The 23,308-nt window shown below is 37.8% G+C and overlaps 2 protein-coding genes across 2 annotated transcripts; both read left to right on the plus strand.

Annotated features, from left to right (window-relative positions):
* Nucleotides 1-1,426: 1,426 nt before the first annotated feature.
* On the plus strand, nucleotides 1,427-8,016 carry LOC146606929 (Fc receptor-like protein 5). Its single transcript, XM_085349174.1, has 14 exons — nucleotides 1,427-1,463; nucleotides 1,794-1,829; nucleotides 2,022-2,288; nucleotides 2,845-3,114; nucleotides 3,218-3,496; nucleotides 4,805-5,074; nucleotides 5,178-5,456; nucleotides 6,223-6,330; nucleotides 6,486-6,554; nucleotides 6,725-6,775; nucleotides 6,862-6,915; nucleotides 6,994-7,104; nucleotides 7,268-7,320; nucleotides 7,951-8,016. The coding sequence occupies exons 1-14, from the start codon at nucleotides 1,427-1,429 to the stop codon at nucleotides 8,014-8,016; spliced, it is 1,950 nt and encodes a 649-aa protein (XP_085205300.1).
* A 5,164-nt stretch (nucleotides 8,017-13,180) lies between these two features.
* Nucleotides 13,181-22,530, plus strand: LOC146606930 (Fc receptor-like protein 5). The gene is made up of 16 exons (XM_085349179.1): nucleotides 13,181-13,217; nucleotides 13,548-13,583; nucleotides 13,776-14,042; nucleotides 14,598-14,867; nucleotides 16,352-16,630; nucleotides 17,875-18,144; nucleotides 18,248-18,526; nucleotides 19,739-19,849; nucleotides 19,997-20,012; nucleotides 20,108-20,181; nucleotides 20,271-20,321; nucleotides 20,404-20,460; nucleotides 21,736-21,795; nucleotides 21,961-22,026; nucleotides 22,230-22,289; nucleotides 22,445-22,530. Exons 1-16 carry the CDS (start codon nucleotides 13,181-13,183, stop codon nucleotides 22,528-22,530), a joined length of 2,019 nt encoding a protein of 672 aa, XP_085205305.1.
* The last annotated feature ends 778 nt before the right edge of the window (nucleotides 22,531-23,308 follow it).

The following is a 23,308-nucleotide window of genomic DNA, read 5'->3' on the forward strand; positions in this document are numbered from 1 at the left end:
CAAGAGAAGGGAGGGAGGCGGACTTCATCTCACTTCCTGAATTTGAGTGAACATTTGACCAGAACTGAACTTCATGTTCAAAGACTCTGCAGTGATGACTTTACATTACTGAAGTTTGTCAGTTAAAATGATAAATAAAGTATTTTTAGTGAAAGATTTCACTGTCGTGGGAAGAAGTGCTTTCTCCTGCTGTGACCATTTGCTCTGAGTAAGTGTTACGTCTCTGGGCTGATCATCTATCAATCTGTTTTTAACTGTTTACAAAGCTTCATGGAAACATGTTTGTTGTATTTTGAAGCAATGTAGTGACTTTGTGCAGCAGCCTTTAGAATATAATCAGTGATTCGTGGCTCCTTGAAAATTATCAGCAGCTGATTAATATTTCTATGGCAGGAGGAAAATACTAAATGTCTCTTCTTGTGCTTGCTAATGGTTTTAATCACTTTTCTACAGCAGTTTGAACCCATCAGAATGACGTGTTTGTGTGCTGGAGCATCTGTGAGAGTAACTATTATTGGTGGCAAAGCTCCCAGCAAACACAACAAGCAGACGAGGAGCAGACAAAGGAAACAAAATGTCCATCGCTGTTTCTGTAAGAAGTCAGTCGAGCTCCAAGACTTTAATTTGAAAACTTCCTATGCAGTTATTCCAGGATTTCAAATGTTTTGATGGTCTTGATGTTTAATACATCAAAACTCTTAACTACACCTAACAAAGAATAAACAGTCGATAGAGGCCACTTTCACCATCCAGGGTAAACTTACTTATAACTTTATGACTGCATTTTAGTAATTTAGTAATTTAAAGAGTAAAAATAAACTAAAAGAAAATTAAATATTTTAAAAGTGTCCACAAACTTGCCTCTGCCTGTTCTCCATGTCAGGGTTCAAATGAATTATTAGTTTCAGGAGTGGAACAGTTTTGAGAATTAGATTTATTTAATACTGTGTCTGAATGTGATTTATGACAAAGAGTGTTTAACATGTGCATATATGTGATCAGTGTGTGTATGAGACCTGCAGGTGAAGGTGCAGACAGCTGTGTTCTTGTTGTGTTTCTGGATGTAAAACAAAAGTACTTCACATTTAAAGCTTCACTTGGACTTGTGATCTGTTCATTTTGTCTATTTATTATTCAGCTCACATGTGTATGATACAACTACAACTAAGTAAATTATTACTTAGTTTCATAAAAATCTCCTTAATTTGTTTCTGCAGCACCAGGAGAGTAAACATGTCAAAGCATGCTGTAGACAGAGCTTGTTAAGGTGTGATAGTTCTGAGTAAAAGGAAGGAAGCGGAGGAAGCGGAGAGAAGAAGTTTTAAAGTCTTTGTTTTCTTCACAGTTCTCGTCTCGTGTGCTTCTTCTTCTTTCTCTTCACACAAAGTCGTAGAAGTTTTCAGACGTGTCACAGCTGGATGTGAGGATGGGACCCACTTTCCTCTGTGAGCTGGGCCTATTCTGTCAGTGCATCACTTCTTCCTTTGATTCATTGACTGATGAACATGTTTTAGTAAAATGACAGAGTTTCAGTCATTTGCAGCATTTCAGTTCATGTTTTGTTCTCAACATGGTTGTTTGCAGACTGGATTAGATTTCAGTGCACTGACGCTGGTTTAGTTTATCTCAGAAAGGTTTGTTTCTTCATCAGTGATAATTTGATGCATTTTACATAAAATATATAATTTAAACCAATCACAGCAGCCTCTGGTAACACCAGGTGTGTTTGACTGATGCCATGTTTGAGTGAGTCTTCAGTTTGATGATGTGTGAAGTTTCTTCCTTTATTGCAGTTCTCTGTACGCTCCTCTGCAGCGGACACGCTCAAGGTGACTGAACAGTTTGCACTTTCATTTATTTAGTAAATATTAATCTTAGTGCATCAATCTGAAACACTTTCCATTTCTGTTTTTATTTCTCAATATATTTATAAGTTTATGAACATGTCAGAACAGATTTTGATTTGTAAAGTACATAAAAGTGTTTCAGATCAATGATGTTGTGTTTGTGTTGGATTCTAGATGCTGTGCTAACTGTTGAACCCAGCTCGACAATTTTTTTCATCGGAGAGATGGTTAGCTTCAAATGTGAGGTGAAGGAAGAAAAACACACTGACTGGGAATACAAACTCATGAAGGATGGTCAAGAAATTTTAAACTCCAACACAAACAAAGGCCTCAGTGTAAAACTTGCATCTACAGTTCAGAGTGGTAAATACAGCTGCTCTGCTCACAGGACGAGATCACAGAAAACAAAGACCAGTAACATCGTCTCTGTAACTGTGACGGGTAAGTCGTCAGTGACATGTACACTAAATAATGTTGTCATGGAAACTTGTTTCTGTTGCTGTAAAGCATAAACTTTAACCAGGAAACTGATTTTACCTGTTACATCACTCACAGTACACACAGTGATAAAATACTCACAGACTCTAAACTTTAAAACAAAGAAAAAGAAGAAACATGAAAAGTTTAATAAAGTTTAAGGTGACTGATGTTTCTGTTATTTAAACCAAAAACCACACAGAGCTGTGAAACCATCATTGTGTGTCCTTCAGCAGTGACCTGTGATAGTTTACATTAGTGTGACTCTTTCAGGTCAGGCAAACATTTATACTGTGATTATTTAGAGATTTAAACCAGAGTTACAGAAACAATATCCACATGTTGAGAAAGACACGAGAAGAAAATCAAAGAACACAGAGAGAAAATAAATAGAAAAATATGATAAAGAGTAATGTGGGTGGAAAGTTTCACCACATTAAACCAAATCTTTAAATTTCCCTTTTCTATATTTGTATGAGTTCATAGTGAATAATGCATTTCCCCCTTTTCCCCCTAACAGCAGGTAAACCCAGGGCCACACTGACTCCAGGATCAACTATCATACCAGTAGGGGGCAGTGTGACACTGGCCTGCTCTGTGGGGAGCTCTGCTGGCTGGAAATATGAGTGGTTCAGACGTGACCAAAACACTGACGTTCAAATCAGAACAGATGATCAACAAAACAGAGTAATCAGAGTATCTCAAGGAGGAATCTACCACTGCAAAGGAAGAAGAGGAAACCCAGTTTACTACACTGATAAAAGTGGTGATGTCACCATTAAGATAACCTGTGAGTTCAGTCATTTAGTTTGAAATTCACATTCAGACACACAGTGTTAAGTTTTCTCTGCTGAGCTGATGTTTCTGTTTGTATCTTAACTGTTAATAAACAGTTTCCAATAAGGTTGTTGTTAAAGGACGACCCAGCTGGCCTCAGATATTCAGCGGCGAGACGATCAGTCTGACATGTGAGGTGCAGGAAGGAGGTGAAACCACTGAGTGGGAGTATAGATGGAGAGGAGCCAACCAGACCACACAGTGGACTCACAATAATTACTGGATATTCAATGTTTCTGAGTCCAGCAGTGGAGACTACACGTGTAAGAGTCGACGCAGAGATGACTCATATCCTTCAACAGAGTGGAGTGAAGCCTTCAACTTGTCAGCATCAAGTAAGTGATGTTTGTTGTTGAGCTTCATTTTACAAACATAACAAGGATCAGCACAGGATGACATCAACCTGATTGTAGCCTTATTATAGACAGTTTTAAATCCATTGGACGTATGGGACTAAAGAAAAACATCCAAATATTGTTATTACCATGTCATAGTCAAAGGTGACTACGATGACCTGGATGACTGAGAACCTTCACAGACATATTACCATGTCATCACTACCACTCTCACCAACCCCAGTCATCATACTCAGACTGATCCTTTTCAAGCACTAATAGGTCCTGAGCCAGTTTATTATGGACAAACAGACATTTGGGCTGATACCTGATAATTACTCTAAACAGAAGCTGAGGTCATTTTATTGTAAAGTTTGTGTGTGTAAGAAAGAGCAGTGAGGCTTGTAGGAAGTTAAACAGAGATGAGTAGGTGGAGAAAAGGTTTGTTGTAATATTTCAGATGGAGATGTTGTCATGGTGACTGATGGAGCTACAAGCAGAAATCGAATGTTTTCATTGTTGAGCTGGTTTATTGTGGCAGCCTAGAAACAGAGATGGTGACTCTGTGACGTCTGTGCAGCTGAAGTGGTGTAGAGAGCCCAGTGATGTGAACATAGTTTCTGCTGTATGCTGTGAATGTGAACACATCTCTAATGTGGAAACAACATTTTAAGACTGCGACAGACATTTTTTCCTCCACAGGGGACCGAACTGTTTGAAGGGATTTTCTTCATGGATTACATGTTTTTATACATTTTATCTCAGGAATGATGGATGAGTTTGTTTTATTAATGCAGTGATGTGTGAAATGTTTGATTTCTTCTGATGGTGTTGAAAGAAGATTAACTAATACCAAATAAAAGCAAGATATTAAAATTTGAAGGTATGAATTAAAGAAATGAAAAGTTAGAAGTCTCATAATTAAACTGCTGCAGTAGAGATTTGTCTGTGCAGCTATGATGATCTGCTTCTGTGTGGTCTGACATCTGAGTCTTACATTAGTGAGAATCTTCTGATGAATCAAGCAGGAAGGCTTGATGCAGAAAAAGGAAAGCAGTAGTTTATAAATGGAAATGCATTACAGAGCTGTGTGAGAGGAGAAAGTGGATGAGACCAGTATTAACACTGCTGGGATGCTTTAACGATTAATTTGTGATGCCTGTTCAAACTCATCCAATTGATGAAATAGAGAGTATTTTTTTTTCAAATGATGTTGTTATTAAATTTTTTTAAAAAAACTTTTCTCACACAAAAATGAAATGGTCTTTTATCCATTTTTTTTCTTTTCTTCCTCTTTTCCCCTAACAGCAGGTAAACCCAGGGCCACACTGACTCCAGGATCAACTATCGTACCAGTAGGGGGCAGTGTGACACTGGCCTGCTCTGTGGGGAGCTCTGCTGGCTGGAAATATGAGTGGTTCAGACGTGACCAAAACACTGAAGTTCAAATCAGAGCAGATGATCAACAAAACAGAGTAATCAGAGTATCTCAAGGAGGAATCTACCGCTGCAGAGGAAGAAGAGGAAACCCAGTTTACTACACTGATAAAAGTGATGATGTCACCATTAAGATAACCTGTGAGTTCAGTCATTTAGTTTAAAATTCACATTCAGACACACAGTGTTAAGTTTTCTCTGCTGAGCTGATGTTTCTGTTTGTATCTTAACTGTTAATAAACAGTTTCCAATAAGGTTGTTGTTAAAGGACGACCCAGCTGGCCTCAGATATTCAGCGGTGAGACGATCAGTCTGACATGTGAGGTGCAGGAAGGAGGTGAAACCACTGAGTGGGAGTATAGATGGAGAGGAGCCAACCAGACCACACAGTGGACTCACAATAATTACTGGATATTCAGAGTTTCTGAGTCCAGCAGTGGAGACTACACGTGTAAGAGTCGACGCAGAGATGACTCATATTCTTCAACAGAGTGGAGTGAAGCCTTCAACTTGTCAGCATCAAGTAAGTGATGTTTGTTGTTGAGCTTCATTTTACAAACATAACAAGGATCAGCACAGGATGAAGTAAATGTTCTAGAAAGAAAATCATATTGTTTTTGTGAGACACAGACCTGATATTGGACTTTTATTTTTTCAGGTACTTTGTGTAATGAATATTTAGCTGGTATAAACAAGACAGTGATGATTTGTTGCTTCATCATTTGTGTAAAATAATTATATAAATTAATAAAAAGAAAAAAAAATTGTCTTTTATTATTACAAACTCCCTCCACTAAGAGTCCTTTGACCACTTTAAAATACAATAACAGCAAAGTAGCACTTTGTTGCATTATTTTGTGAAATAAACTTTACAGACAATTTTAAATTTTATCTTTAGATGTTTTGTTACTTGCAGCTTGTCACATAAACAAACATTTATTCCCCTTCTTTGTTAAATCTCTGAAAAATGCTCAACATAACACAGTTTGATACAATATTATTTTTGTACCAGCAAAATGATTTCAACAGAGTTTTTAATTTAGCTGAACACTTGGCACATCTCAGCATGGTGTCCAGGCTGTCCGTAAAAAATCTGAGAACACTGGACAAGCCACAGAAAAAAAATGAAGAGTTGGGAGGACTAAAAAACTACAGCAGTGACTGAAGGTCACATCCTTAAGAAATAAAAAATCCAGAGACCTTGAACATATTTATTGTCTTTAAAGCAGCTTCTGAATTATTGAATTAAATTATTGAATTAAACAGTTTGTGTTTCTTATTTACAACAGCTGTGCTCAGTTCGGAGAGCTCTTCCTTTCTAATGACCGTTGGACTCATTTCTGGAATCACATTTATTGTCCTCCTGCTCTTGCTGTATTACTGCATGAAGTCCAAAGGTGAGACTTTTTGTTCCTCTGATCTCAGAGATTTTACTCTTTAAATATTTATGTGCACAGACACATCATGCAGGCCTGGAGTTGGAACTGTTGTATAACATGTATAAAAGATAACCATGTAAAAGCAAATGTCTTCTTTTAAGTGTTTAATAAAGGTTCAGCTGATGACCAGAGGGTCAGTCAGGATGAAGATCAGCAGCAGGTGTACTCGTCTCTTCTTCATGGTTAGCTTTTCATGTAGTTTAAAAGATTCTGATGCTCTTTGCAACAAGACTGCTGCAGTTGTAACACTGCTGAATTAAACAAAGTTAATAACAGCATTTAATATAAACGTTACTGATGAGAATACTTGATAATAGTAATGATAAGTAGAATAATTTTCTTTGGCCTGCAGGTGATCGTTGTGTCTATGAGACAATCAGAGGCTCTAAAAGCGCTGACACTGGTACAGTATAAACTTTAATTCATTCACAGCTCATGGAGGCTGTTATAAAATAACTGTGATTATTAAAATAAATAATGTTATTTCAGGTCAAATAGAAGGTGATTCATGTGTGAATCAGCTCAAAGTGATTAACAAGACACGTGAGTATCCAACATAAAATATATTACATTTGCAAAACTGTTTGTTTTTTAAATGCTTTCATTTCATGACCTCAACAGAGCACCGTGTTGACCCAGAGGAGAGCTCTGACTATTGTAATGTCAATCCAAATTCAACCCCAGGTATGAAATCTTTACAGGAGCTCTTTAACTGTTTTATCTGCTCTCTCAGTGTGTTTCACTTGTTTCAGTTAAATTAGACGATAATTTTAATGTCCTGTAGATCTGTTTCAGGCTGAGAGGACATTTTACAGTTTTATGCTGTTGAGCATGGATGCACGGAAAGAGAGCATTCATTTAATGTGCTCTGAATATAACTGACTGTGTCTCATAGATACTGCCCCAGCCTTCCTCTTTAGGAAGCTGGGTGACCTGTGTGATGGTCCAGTGGGTTCTTCCTGGGGAAAGTGATTCTTTCTGTTTGAATTACACATCTTTTTAGAATTGCATTTTGTTAACTTTTGTCTGTTTTTGTTTTATACCTTGTGAAGCACTTTGTGATCTTTTATCAAGAAATGTGCTATATAAATAAAATTTATATTAAATAAAAAAATTACTTACTTACTTAATTATGCGAGCCATGAGACGTAACAGTAGGTGGAGCTTCTCCTCGTGACCTAAGAGCCACTTTGGTTCTCAGCCATCAGATCTTATCTTTGTCATGTTCTGCCTCCACGTTTCCTTCCTGTCTATGCAGTCTCATGAAGAAAAACATTTAAATGAATGAATACAAACAAAGAATTACGCCTGGGTGAAGGGGACTGATAGGACGAGGATATACAGAAAGATTTGCTAAAGCACATAATGAAAGAAATGAGTGTGAAATAGTAAATCTGTGTGGACTAAAACCTGTTTTTATAAACTCCTTTAATCCAGCTTTTATTGATTATTTTTATTGGTTTCTCTAGAATAATGAAACTGCACACATAAAGTAGTGCATGTCAGAGGGCAGCATATATAATTTACACACATGTGCATGAGTCTGTTTCACAGCTGTTTGTTATGATTTTGTTTCAGGTCCATAAAGAGCAGCTCACCATCAACAGAACGAGGAAAGTGACTGATGACAACAGCTTCTGTTGAGGAGACAATATGACAGGTTTTACATCACATTATAGCCAAACGTCTAAAATATTTTTAAAATTTGTCTATTTATTTATCTGGGAGCATTTATAGCTTTTATAGAAAATATATAAAATGTAGATTGCGTAACATTTGATGCAGCAAGAAAACATTTGAAACATGATGTTTAGCAGCTAATAATCTGGTTTTAAATTCAGCTTTTGCTGTGTTAAATGCAGGTAACAGTGAATATTATTGCTGTATGTGACCTCCTACATTATATCAGACTTAATGATGCAACACATGTTGTATGGATTTGAATGTATCAGTGAATGTATTTTGTATGTGTGTGTTTTTATTTCTAGCTATGAGCAGCATTTCTGTTGTATCCTACATCATGTTTGCAAAATAAAACTCAAAACCAAAGGTTTATATTAAGCTTTTATTTAAATTATGCACTATGAACACAGACAATTATAATTACATTGAAGCTTAATCAACACACTTATTGGTTCCTTGAAATGCTGCTAATGATATTTCGTGTTAAAGTGTAACAGGACAAGCAGCAAAGTCAGCTTTTTGTCACATTTCTACTTTTCGTCCTCCTCTTCTTCTTTCGTCTTCAACAACTGTGCTGTAAAAATGTCCAAACTTTGGCACAATGATGAACGGATGAGGCTTTATTTACTTAATTATAGTTTTTTCTATCATTGTAGCACTGTCAATAGATTAGGAACAGTGTTATGACTTAAAAAAAATAATTTTCAAAACAAGGTACCACTGATTCTTTGGAATTTAGTCTAAGTCAGAGAAGACGTTACTATCTGTCTATAAAACCAGTCAAATTGAACCCCACAGTTATATTTTTGGGGGGTTGGTAATATTGTATTTCTATTTTATATTCACACCAAGCCCCTGCATGTCCTCCTTGACTACGTCCAAAAATCTTCTCTCTGGTCTTCATCTGTGCCTTCTGCCTGGCAGCTCCATCGTCAGCATCCTTCGTCCAAAATATCCCCCATCCCTCTTCTGCACATGTCCAAACCATCTCAGCCTCGCCTCTCTAACTTTGTCTCCAATCCGCTCAACCCAGGCTGTCCTTCAGATCTGCTCACTCACTCCCAGTGAAAATCCAAACATCTTCACACCACCCGTCTTTCTGTCAGTGCCACCATCTCCAATCCTTACATCGCAGCAGGTCTCACTTCTGTCATGCTGCCCACTATTTCCGAGATGTTCAAATATTTATTTTAATTTGCTTTGTGAGTTTGTCTTTAATTGGACTTATTTAACAGTTGAAAAATGTCGTGTAAGTCTCAGTTTTATTTAGTTTTATTTTGAGATACTCTGATTACTCTTTTTTGTTGATAATCTACTCTAATTTGAACTTCAGTGTTTTGGTCACGCCTCTAAGATCTTCCCTTTGACAGTTTTACTGTTTGATTGCATGAACAGAAGAACAATGTGCACACAAAAAGTGAAAATGGTACAACATCGCTTACAACGTACTATTTTCTCATTTTCTAGATATTTTAGGGTGAGTCAGTCCCTGAGCATGAATCAAGGCTCTGCTCTCACCCAGAATAAAACTAAAGTTTATTCCTCTCAGCTTCATGGTCACCAACACTTTCACATTTACATATATCTAAAATCTCAGACGGATGAAACTAATGCTCAAGTGTAAATCTTCACATCTGTGATGAACATGATTAAACTTTAAACATGAATGTTGTCGATATGATTGTTCATGAGCTTCCATTTTTTATTAATTTTGGCTCTCCAAAACGTGAAATGGGCACGCATGGAGAGGTTGCTTCACTGAATACAAACATTACAGCAGCAGCAGGGGGAGATAATATATTTAAAGAAAAGACACCACTAGTGAGCAAGCAACTGTAGACCAGTATTGAAGTACATTCCAGTTTCCTTAATCACCACAAATATTTCATGTACGTTTCTTATAAATATATATGTGTTAAATGGGTTAATAATGTCTATTTAAGGGCTTTCTGTGATTATTATTATGTTGCCTTGACATAAAAACCTCCCTCTGCTGTTATTGCAGTTTACTACAACTTACTGCAACATCTGGGTGGACCAGTGTGTCTAGTATACATTATGGTGTGATATCAGGTTGAACCAGGGGAGGCCCATATATAGAGGCGGCCACAACCATAAAAATACACCTCTGGTCAATGTTTTTGAACACCCCAATTTTTCCAGTTGGACTTAAAAATATATCGTGGAATCAATTTATAGACCAACATGTCTTCTAAACTTTAGACTCATCAAAGTAAACACCTCTGGCAGATATGACAGCTGAACACGCTTGTGGCATTTTTTCTACAAGAGAAATCAAATATTCTTCAGAAAGTTCTTCTCATATCTGTTACAGATGTCCCCATAAATGTGTGTCACTTGTAGGTTGCTTTGCTTTCACTCTTCTGTCCAGTTCATCCCAAACCAGCTTGATGGGGTTAAAGTTTGGATACTGTGCTGGACACTCCATGTTTTCAACTTACCATCTTCTTTTTCCCTGGGGTAGTTCTGGCATAGCTTGGACTGTCGTTCAGCTTTTATGAACCCTGACCAACTAGGTACCTACCAGAGGGAATTGCATGGTGGTGCAGAATGCTGTGGCAGCTGTTTTGGTTCAGGGTGCCTCTCATTCTGCACAAGTCACCGACCCTGGGTCCAGCACACAGCCAGAGACCATCACGCTTCTTCCTCCATGTTTGACACTTGATGCCACACACTGTGGCTGTTCTGTGTTGCAGTTCTGTAACTATGCAAACTGTGTTTGAGCACTTTAAACAGGCCAGAGTGTCTGGATTTTCAGCAGGCTCCACCACTGTTTCTGCTTAAGGCTCAGCACCCCTCCTGACCCAGCACAGATTTAAACCATACAGAGTGGAGGCTGATTGGCCCAAAGAAGGAGGGCAAGAAGATGATTGGACTAGAGTAATGATGTAAGTATAGAGACTGACAGTGATAGTGATGCAGAGAACAGAAAAGCAGACTAACAGCCAGGAAAGCAGATGACTGATTACAGATCTTCCTTACACATAGGCAGCTCAACTTACACATAAGCTTCATTTACAATTATCGTATTGCAGCTTAACCAAAGAGTCACTGATTTAATGATTTTTTCTTTAAATCTGCTAAGTTAATAGGTGTAAGTGGAGGCCAAGCAACGTAACCGGGTTCTTCTTCCTCTTCTTCTATCAGGCCCATGAAGTGTGCTGTACAATGGTTTGAACGATGGCACACTGATGTTGGGACTAACGTTGAAGTCTAGCACAACACACTTACACCTCACCAGGAAACCTAACAAGAAGCAAAAATGTATTTAGAGCATTCATACAACATCTGTTTCCAGCTGTGCTCTGCTATCCAACAATCAGACTGACAGTGTTTGTCTGTAGTCAGCCTAAAGAATTGTAATGTCTGGATTTACTCTGATTACTAATTCTCAAACAGTTTATGGAAACCTCCTACAGTATTTTCAGGAAATGGATTTTGGATTTGAGTTAAAGTGTCTCTTCGGTTTCATCTCAGTGAGTTTCAGTCTGTGCTTGTAACTGAACGATTATCTGCTGCAGTCTGAACGACCTGCCATTTTAAAGTCAGTCAAAGTTTGTTCGATCTCAAAAACATTTCCCATGAGCCTCAGGAAGTAGCTCACTGTGTGGTTACTGAGTGACAAAGTTAACAGCTTTCATCTCTTTGAATACAACAGTTACAGCTACTTTTAAGGAAACAGACAAGAGAAGGGAGGGAGGCGGACTTCATCTCACTTCCTGAATTTGAGTGAACATTTGACCAGAACTGAACTTCATGTTCAAAGACTCTGCAGTGATGACTTTACATTAGTGAAGTTTGTCAGTTAAAATGATAAATAAAGTATTTTTAGTGAAAGATTTCACTGTTGTGGGAAGAAGTGCTTTCTCCTGCTGTGACCATTTGCTCTGAGTAAGTGTTACGTCTCTGGGCTGATCATCTATCAATCTGTTTTTAACTGTTTACAAAGCTTCATGGAAACATGTTTGTTGTATTTTGAAGCAATGTAGTGACTTTGTGCAGCAGCCTTTAGAATATAATCAGTGATTCGTGGCTCCTTGAAAATTATCAGCAGCTGATTAATATTTCTATGGCAGGAGGAAAATACTAAATGTCTTTTCTTGTGCTTGCTAATGGTTTTAATCACTTTTCTACAGCAGTTTGAACCCATCAGAATGACGTGTTTGTGTGCTGGAGCATCTGTGAGAGTAACTATTATTGGTGGCAAAGCTCCCAGCAAACACAACAAGCAGACGAGGAGCAGACAAAGGAAACAAAATGTCCATCGCTGTTTCTGTAAGAAGTCAGTCGAGCTCCAAGACTTTAATTTGAAAACTTCCTATGCAGTTATTCCAGGATTTCAAATGTTTCCAGGATTTCAAATGTTTTGATGGTCTTGATGTTTAATACATCAAAACTCTTAACTATACTTAACAAAGAAAAACAGTCGATAGAGGCCACTTTCACCATCCAGGGTAAACTTACTTATAACTTTATGACTGCATTTTAGTAATTTAGTAATTTAAAGAGTAAAAAGAAACTAAAAGAAAATTAAATATTTTAAAAGTGTCCACAAACTTGCCTCTGCCTGTTCTCCATGTCAGGGTTCAAATGAATTATTAGTTTCAGGAGTGGAACAGTTTTGAGAATTAGATTTATTTAATACTGTGTCTGAATGTGATTTATGACAAAGAGTGTTTAACATGTGCATATATGTGATCAGTGTGTGTATGAGACCTGCAGGTGAAGGTGCAGACAGCTGTGTTCTTGTTGTGTTTCTGGATGTAAAACAAAAGTACTTCACATTTAAAGCTTCACTTGGACTTGTGATCTGTTCATGTTGTCTATTCATTATTCAGCTCACATGTGTATGATACAACTACAACTAAGTAAATTATTACTTAGTTTCATAAAAATCTCCTTAATTTGTTTCTGCAGCACCAAACATGTCAAAGCATGCTGTAGTCAGAGCTTGTTAAGGTGTGATAAAAGGAAGGAAGCAGAGAAAGAAGAAGTTTTAAAGTCTTTGTTTTCTTCACAGTTCTCGGCGTCTCGTGTGCTTCTTCTTCTTTCTCTTCACACAAAGTCGTAGAAGTTTTCAGACGTGTCACAGCTGGATGTGAGGATGGGACCCACTTTCCTCTGTGAGCTGGGCCTATTCTGTCAGTGCATCACTTCTTCCTTTGATTCATTGACTGATGAACATGTTTTAGTAAAATGACAGAGTTTCAGTCATTTGCAGCATTTCAGTTCATGTTTTGTTCTCAACATGGTTGTTTGCAGACTGGATTAGATTTCAGTGCACTGACGCTGGTTTAGTTTATCTCAGAAAGGTTTGTTTCTTCATCAGTGATAATTTGATGCATATTACATTAAATATATAATTTAAACCAATCACAGCAGCCTCTGGTAACACCAGGTGTGTTTGACTGATGCCATGTTTGAGTGAGTCTTCAGTTTGATGATGTGTGAAGTTTCTTCCTTTATTGCAGTTCTCTGTACGCTCCTCTGCAGCGGACACGCTCAAGGTGACTGAACAGTTTGCACTTTCATTTATTTAGTAAATATTAATCTTAGTGCATCAATCTTAAACACTTTCCATTTCTGTTTTTATTACTCAATATATTTATAAGTTTATGAACATGTCAGAACAGATTTTGATTTGTAAAGTACATAAAAGTGTTTCAGATCAATGATGTTGTGTTTGTGTTGGATTCTAGATGCTGTGCTAACTGTTGAACCCAGCTCGACAATTTTTTTCATCGGAGAGATTGTTAGCTTCAAATGTGAGGTGAAGGAAGAAAAACACACTGACTGGGAATACAAAGTCATGAAGGATGGTCAAGAAATTTTAAACTCCAACACAAACAAAGACCTCAGTTTAAAACTTGCATCTACAGTTCAGAGTGGTAAATACAGCTGCTCTGCTCACAGGACGAGATCACAGAAAACAAAGACCAGTAACATCGTCTCTGTAACTGTGACGGGTAAGTCGTCAGTGACATGTACACTAAATAATGTTGTCATGGAAACTTGTTTCTGTTGCTGTAAAGCATAAACTTTAACCAGGAAACTGATTTTACCTGTTACATCACTCACAGTACACACAGTGATAAAATACTCACAGACTCTAAACTTTAAAACAAAGAAAAAGAAGAAACATGAAAAGTTTAATAAAGTTTAAGGTGACTGATGTTTCTGTTATTTAAACCAAAAACCACACAGAGCTGTGAAACCATCATTGTGTGTCCTTCAGCAGTGACCTGTGTTAGTTTACATTAGTGTGACTCTTTCAGGTCAGACAAACATTTATACTGTGATTATTTAGAGATTTAAACCAGAGTTACAGAAACAATATCCACATGTTGAGAAAGACACGAGAAGAAAATCAAAGAACACAGAGAGAAAATAAATAGAAAAATATGATAAAGAGTAATGTGGGTGGAAAGTTTCACCACATTAAACCAAATCTTTAAATTTCCCTTTTCTGTTTTTTATGAGTTCATAATGAATAATGCATTTCCCCCTTTTCCCCCTAACAGCAGGTAAACCCAGGGCCACACTGACTCCAGGATCAACTATCATACCAGTAGGGGGCAGTGTGACACTGGCCTGCTCTGTGGGGAGCTCTGCTGGCTGGAAATATGAGTGGTTCAGACATGACCCAAACACTGAAGTTCAAATCAGAACAGATGATCAACAAAACGGAGTAATCAGAGTATCTCAAGGAGGAATCTACCACTGCAGAGGAAGAAGAGGAAACCCAGTTTACTACACTGATAAAAGTGATGATGTCACCACTGAGATAACCTGTGAGTTGAAAAGTTTTCTTTGAAATGGGCAGTGGTGTGAACAAGCGTTTGCCCCCCTCCAGATTTCCTACTTTTTGTATGTTTGTCACACTTAAATGTTTCAGATCATAAATCAAGTTTAGTGTAATATTAGAAACAGATAACACAAGTAAACAGAAAATAAAGATTCAAATCGAAAGGTTTTATAGTTAAAGGAGGAAAAATCCACGCCTACCTGGCCGTGTGTGGAAAAAGCCCCCACCTTGTTAAATAATATTATTAACTGTGATCAACCACATTTTTTTATTACAACGCTGAGTTTAGTTTCACTCCCATATCAAGGCCTTATATACTGCCTTGATATTACTACCAGACCTGCTGAAGGTCGGTCTGTCAGGCCTCAGTTGCCTCAGTTAAGGTCAGTGTTCATGTCTCCACCCTAAGAGAGAGACTAGTCAGAAATGGCCTGCATGGCAGAGACAACAACAACAAAAAGAGGAAAATTAAGGCTCGTCTCAGTTTTGCCAGAAAAAAGTTTAATGATCCCCAAGACTTTTAGGAAAATACTTTGAGAAAATAGTTGAACTAATTGGAAGGTGTGTGTCCTATTACATTTGGCTTAAAAGTAACACAGCATTTCAGCAATGGAACACCAACAGTAAACTACGGTGGTGTTAGTGGGATGGTCCAGGTCTGTTTTGCTGCCCCAGGACCTGAAAGACTTGCTTTGGTAAATGGAGCCATGAATTCTGCTGTTTATAAAAACATCATGAAGGAGAATGTCCAGCCATGCGTTCATGACCTCAAGTTGGAGCACACTTGGGTTCTGCAGCAGGACAACGATCCAGATCACACCAGTAATCTCTGGCTGTCTGGCTCAGCATGTTTTCCCTTCCTACTGTTGCTCATAGGGGGTCATATGGTTGTTGGGGTTTTCTCTGTTTACTTTGTATTATTGTACAATATAAAGCACCTTGAGGCAAATGTTATTGTGATTTGGTGCTGTATGAATAAAATAAAATTGAACTGAAGTCCACCTCTGAATGGGTTAAGAAAAGCAAAATGAAGAGTTTGGAATGACTGAATCTGGTTGTTGCTGCCAAGGACGCCCTAACCAGTTATTAGGTTTAGGTGGCGATCGCTTTTTCACACAAGGTTTGGATTTTTTTATACTTAATGATAAAGATTTAGAAACTGCATTTGTGTTTACTTTTGTTATCTATGTTTAACATTTAAATTTGTTTGATGATCTGATGATTGCCCTATGACAGCTGGGATAGGCTCCAGCGCCCCCCGCGACCCTGAAAAGGATAAGCGGAAGCGAATGGATGGATGGATGATCTGAAACATTTAAGTCAAAAATACAAGACATAGGAAATCATGAAGGGGGAAGACACTTTTTATACTACTGTACATTGACTCGTCACTATCAAGCAACTCAATATTAAATTATTTCTGTTGATTTTATGTTTGTTTGTATCTCAACTGTAAATATGTGTAAACAGTTTCCAATAAGGTTGTTGTTAAAGGACGACCCAGCTGGCCTCAGATATTCAGCGGTGAGACGATCAGTCTGACATGTGAGGTGCAGGAAGGAGGTGAAACCACTGAGTGGGAGTATAGATGGAGAGGACCCAACCAGACCACACAGTGGACTCACAATAATTACTGGATATTCAGAGTTTCTGAGTCCAGCAGTGGAGACTACACGTGTAAGAGTCGACGCAGAGATGACTCATATTCTTCAACAGAGTGGAGTGAAGCCTTCAACTTGTCAGCATCAAGTAAGTCATGTTTGTTGTTGAGCTTCATTTTACAAACATAACAAGGATCAGCACAGGATGACATCAACCTGATAGTAGCCTCATTATAGACAGTTTAAAATCCATTGGACGTATGGGACTAAAGAAAAACATCCAAATATTGTTATTACCATGTCATCACTACCACCCTCACCAACCCCAGTCATCATACTCAGACTGATCCTTTTCAAGCACTAATAGGTCCTGAGCCAGTTTATTATGGACAAACAGACATTTGGGCTGATACCTGATAATTACTCTAAACAGAAGCTGACGTCATTTCATTGTAAAGTTTGTGTGTGTAAGAAAGAGCAGTGAGGCTTGTAGGAAGTTAAACAGAGATGAGTAGGTGGAGAAAAGGTTTGTTGTAATATTTCAGATGGAGATGTTGTCATGGTGACTGATGGAGCTACAAGCAGAAATCTAATGTTTTCATTGTTGAGCTGGTTTATTGTGGCAGCCTAGAAACAGAGATGGTGACTCTGTGACGTCTGTGCAGCTGAAGTGGTGTAGAGAGCCCAGTGATGTGAACATAGTTTCTGCTGTATGCTGTGAATGTGAACACATCTCTAATGTGGAAACAACATTTTAAGACTGCGACAGACATTTTTTCCTCCACAGGGGACCGAACTGTTTGAAGGGATTTTCTTCATGGATTACATGTTTTTATACATTTTATCTCAGGAATGATGGATGAGTTTGTTTTATTAAAGCAGTGATGTGTGAAATGTTTGATTTCTTCTGATGGTGTTGAAAGAAGATTAACTAATACCAAATAAAAGCAAGATATTAAAGTTTGAAGGTATGAATTAAAGAAATGAAAAGTTAGAAGTCTCATAATTAAACTGCTGCAGTAGAGATTTGTCTGTGCAGCTATGATGATCTGCTTCTGTGTGGTCTGACATCTGAGTCTTACATTAGTGAGAATCTTCTGATGAATCAAGCAGGAAGGCTTGATGCAGAAAAAGGAAAGCAGTAGTTTATAAATGGAAATGCATTACAGAGCTGTGTGAGAGGAGAAAGTGGATGAGACCAGCATTAACACTGCTGGGATGTTTTAACGATTAATTTGTGATGCCTGTTCAAACTCATCCAATTGATGAAATAGAGAGTATTTTTTTTCAAATGATGTTGTTATTAAATTTTAAAAAAAAAACTTTTCTCACACAAAAATGAAATGGTCTTTTATCCATTTTTTTTCTTTTCTTCCTCTTTTCCCCTAACAGCAGGTAAACCCAGGGCCACACTGACTCCAGGATCAACTATCGTACCAGTAGGGGGCAGTGTGACACTGGCCTGCTCTGTGGGGAGCTCTGCTGGCTGGAAATATGAGTGGTTCAGACGTGACCAAAACACTGAAGTTCAAATCAGAACAGATGATCAACAAAACAGAGTAATCAGAGTATCTCAAGGAGGAATCTACCACTGCAGAGGAAGAAGAGGAAACCCAGTTTACTACACTGATAAAAGTGATGATGTCACCATTGAGATAACCTGTGAGTTCAGTCATTTAGTTTAAAATTCACATTCAGACACACAGTGTTAAGTTTTCTCTGCTAAGCTGATGTTTCTGTTTGTATCTTAACTGTTAATAAACAGTTTCCAATAAGGTTGTTGTTAAAGGACGACCCAGCTGGCCTCAGATATTCAGCGGTGAGACGATCAGTCTGACATGTGAGCTGCAGGAAGGAGGTGAAACCACTGAGTGGGAGTATAGATGGAGAGGAGCCAACCAGACCACACAGTGGACTCACAATAATTACTGGATATTCAGAGTTTCTGAGTCCAGCAGTGGAGACTACACGTGTAAGAGTCGACGCAGAGATGACTCATATTCTTCAACAGAGTGGAGTGAAGCCTTCAACTTGTCAGCATCAAGTAAGTGATGTTTGTTGTTGAGCTTCATTTTACAAACATAACAAGGATCAGCACAGGATGACATCAACCTGATTGTAGCCTCGTAGTTTGTCCGACACTTTGTGAATATTTAGCTGGTACAAAGCTAATGTTGAGCTTTATTACCATCACCCCAGTAAGATGATGAAATAAACAAACATCATATACGTGTGTCTATGAAAAACACTTTAAATGTACAAAACAAATAATGACAAAACTACATCATCCCTATTTAAAAGTCTCTTGGAAATTTTCTTCCAGCTGATAACATAAATAAAACACACACATACTTGATCTCAGTCACCATGGTCGTGCTGCCCCTCAGCTTCCTGGTACATGCAAGTAAGCTTGAACATAAGTGATTTCCTTCCTTTTTAGAAAACCTGACCTCTAACTTTGACCTCGAGGTCACTGAGATTTGAACTTATCTGAGATTATTAGTAGATGTTCCTGAGTTATCGTAATCATGAAGACAAGTGTCCAAGCCGCCTGCTGGGGACCCCAACTAATACCCCGTAAAGTGATGATGATGAAAAAAGTGCTTTACTGTGAATATTGAGGGCTGTTGCCAGTTTGACAGTATTCAGTATGATGTTTATGTAATATTCAGAATATCTGCTCCTTATCAGCTGCAACACTACCGCAGATATCACAGTGGCTGCATCACCATCGTTCTTGTGAACACTGACACTTTTTAATTTTAGCGTTTTCAGTGCCGTCTTTACTGAAAGTGTAAAAACACTGAGACAAAACGCTGCTTTAGTTTAGAGAAGCTCCCTAGAAGGCTACGTGCTTGATTTTATACATCTGTGACAATGGGACACACCTCAGAGATTAAGAAGGCTACTACACATTTTATTAGGTACACCTTGCTGGTACTGGGTGGACCCCCATTAGCTTTCAGCACTGCCTCGATTTGCCTCTGTATAGTTGAAGTAATTGTATATTACACTGCACCAGCTGACATCTGTCCTGGAGATCATGTTGGTTCCAAGTTACACAGAGAAAATTTTCTTTCGCTTGTGCTTTTTTGTACATATTACAAAATCATGTAAAATAACATGAGAGTGGCGGAGATGTGATCAGGAGTTCTGGTATTGGAGATAGTGCCAGCTCTTGTGTGTGTTTCATGTGAAGCCTGTTGTACATTAAATCTGTTTACATACATGTAATTAAATCTTCTCATTTATTCAGCAGTGCCCAGGACTGGAAACTCTTCATTTCCTGCTCTGTTGATCGTTGGACTCGTCTGTGGACTTTTACTGATTCTTCTTCTGCTGTGTTGTTGCTTCAAACAGTCAAAGGGTGAAACCATTTCTCTCTGATATTACACTGAGCATAATCTAATTGTTCAGAACTACAGACGTACCCTGAACGCTGCATGTAACGGTACAGCACCAGAACAGTTTGCAATAAAAACATCTGATTGTGTTTTTCTGTTTTGTTTTTCAGATTCATGCTTTGCCAGGTTTGTTTACATTTTCTCTCTCATTATTTATCAAACCAGAATTTCATCCCGTGTTTCTTATTAAATCCACTGTTTTACTACATTTTATGTTCCAGCACAAATCAAACCATAAACCAAACGATCAACCAGGATGAAGCTCGAGACAGCCAACATGCTTCTCCTCACCAAGGTCAGCGTTAACCGTGACGAGTTCTGCTTTAGACATTTCTGTTTGTAAGGTGATCAGATCCATGTATATGAGTTTTAATTGTTTCGTAGGTGATGCTTGTCTCTATGAATCAGTCAAAGACCACGATGACACAAAAAATGGTAAAGTATAAACAGCGGTTTATAAGTATGCGGACTCTTTGATTATTCTCATTTATGTGTAAATGTTTGAACTCTATTTTAGTTGAATCTGGGGATGTCACATATTCTTTGATTGAGTTTAAAAACATCACTCAGAAAGGTGAGTATTTATTCTGCTACCAATACAAAATACACTAGTTTACATGCTTTTATTGGACAGTAGTATCCAAATGAAGGAAAAACTAGATTTTCATTCATGTTATCGCTCCAAGAAGAAAAAGCAAGAAACCAGCGGCTCGCTGTAATGTGCTCTGTTCAACAAATAAACTAATAAATAGAGGAGAAAGTGGAAAAAGGTGGAACACATTTAAAAAGTTAAAATTCAGGGACTTCAATCAGTGTAGTTAGGAAGCATAAAACATTGTGAGTCCATTTCAGCTGCTTTGGTGCAAACCGCTGGTATTGTGAGACGTTACCATCAGGCTGCACAGGCAGACCAGGACGGCCCATTCTCATGTGCATGCTGTTGATCAAACTGTTAGAAATAGACTCTGCGAACACAGCACGAGGCCTCATGACCTTTACTAGGACTTGTACTCACAGCACAGCTCGACTGAACAACAGCATCAAGAAAAGTCAGTCAGGGGGATAAAGAGAGAGCAATGACCTGTGAACACCACCTCGAAGATATTCTCTTGTTGGGTTTTTGTTGTTGTTTCCTCTTCAGTACACCTCTTGTCATTCTGAGTTGCATCAAAGCTGCTGAAATGGAGCCAGGTATCCCTGAAGGTTGAATGAAAATGTTTCATACTGTGATAGTCGAATGTTCCCTTAATTTAATTTGAATAATGAATCTTTTACAATAAAACAATAAACCAAAGAACAATTAATAATCAGTCCAATTCCTTCAGTATTTAAAACCTTTGCTGATATGTTTTTTCTTTTCAGAGATTCCACTTTCCTTTTTCCAGAGTGTAATTTAATGTAACTACTTTTTTCCATAAAGGTTTTTATGTTCTTATGGGTGCTGGAGGTTATAAACCTTAACCTATAATCACAGGATTCATTTTAATCCTGTTCTCAACAGAGACAATACATTCAGTTTAGTCCAATCATGTCAAAGATCTGTATTTTAACTGAGATTAGCCAGCATCATTCTTCTCGTGTTTCATGTGATTCTAATATCAGGGGTCATCTATCACTGAGGAGACCCTTCTGAATGCTCACTGGCTGTTTTTGATGTAGGCACAATGTGAAAGAAGCTTTTTTTAATAATACAACAACGAGCTGTCAAAAAAAAATCATTTTCAATAGATGAGAACCTCCCTCAGTCAGTTCATGTGATGAGTTAGGTTTTCAATGACAAAATGATTTCAGTATAAAGAAAATCAAAGTTACTCCAAAGTTAGTTTATCGTCTGTCTGTCCTCCTTTAGATGAGAGCCCGTTGTATGCAGAGGTCTCCCACAAGAGAGCTAAAGCCAAGAGAAACAAGGGCAAGTAAAGTAGTAAAGCACACATTTCTTTTTGCTGTCTGTTTACACTTTTTACCCCTCAGTCTAAAAGGCTGATTTGAGGTATTGTTATCCTGCTGGCTGTGTGGACTTAGAATTAAAATGCTACTGACAATCATCTTTGACTAATAATGTCTTTATTTGCAGAAAAATCAGCCTCTGCAGCAGCTGAAGAAGTCATTTATTCTGAAGTCAAGTCACAACCAGCTCTTGGTAATTGCACAGAAATAACAGACTCATTATCGCTATAATGATGAACTCAAACAAGATAATATCTAATGCTGAGAAATGTTAGTCAGTGTAGAGAACATCCTTCAGTCATGTCATGTAGTTTAGGTGTTGAATGACAGAATGATATAAATATAAAGGAAATTAAAGACAGTCAACCTTTTCTGATCATCGTCTGTCCTCTTTAGATTACAGCCTGTTGTATGCAGAGGTCTCCCACAACAGAGCTAAAGTCAAGATACATAAAGGTAAGTAAAGTAATCTAAAAAATTACAAATTTTTCATTTTGCTGTCTGCTTTATACTTTTATACTTTTATACACACCAAGAAAAAGTGTATAAATAGTAGAGAGAATTAAGATGTTACTGGCAGTCATCTTATCAAAAAATCTCTTTATTTGCAGGAAAATCAGCCCCTGCAGCAGCTGATGAAGCAGTTTATTCTGAAGTCAAATCAAAACCAGCTCTTAGTAATACAGAAATAAAATAGCTTACAATAGCAAGTGATAGTGTGGTGTTAGGATCAGGATCTTTCCACTTCCACACAAGCATTTATTGAACTGCATATTGTAAACATACACGGCAGACCCAGTGGCATTTTGATCACTTGTATTAATACTTTGACGGTTGCTGGACACACTCACACTGCAGCTCAAGACAACAACCACAACAACATCGTTAACCAAAACTCTGAACTTTTAAGGTGTGATTGCAGACGCCGCGCAGGTGTGTACATCGCACCTGCAGCAGCATCGTAAACCACGCCCCCAACACATGTATTGTTTTTATATCTATATTTACAGATCTTTCCTTTGCAAATAAGCATTTTTGTTCCTCTTGTTTTTTTAAATGGATTTGTACATTAATAACATTTTATATTTGTTTATTTCATATTTGGTAAACTGCCGTCAAATTTTTTATTCTGTTATCTCATTTTATGTGTCATTTAAACCATGTAGCCTTTATTATATAAATGTTATACAGTATATGCTTCAGTCTTGTGTGTTGTGTTTGTTGATAAATTACATAAACATAAATGCTGAGTGGAGTCCTTCAAGTGTTTATATAACACTGACCTGCTGGAACTTTGTACAGAGGCAGGAAAACTTTGAACATGTATGACACCCTTTATACCACACAAATGGACAAACTTTGTTGAGGGACAGGAGGAGGGGCAATAGTTTTCAACACAGAATACAGTGTTGAAAATTTCTGTTAGTATTTTAAATCTAATATTTCATGTCAGAGTTTTTGTGACTTAATGGGTG

This window comes from Diplotaxodon limnothrissa, unplaced genomic scaffold, assembly GCF_057381915.1.
Source record: "Diplotaxodon limnothrissa isolate DT_005_m unplaced genomic scaffold, D_limnothrissa_male_GT1.1 unmapped_scaffold_2, whole genome shotgun sequence".
NCBI lineage: Eukaryota > Metazoa > Chordata > Actinopteri > Cichliformes > Cichlidae > Diplotaxodon > Diplotaxodon limnothrissa.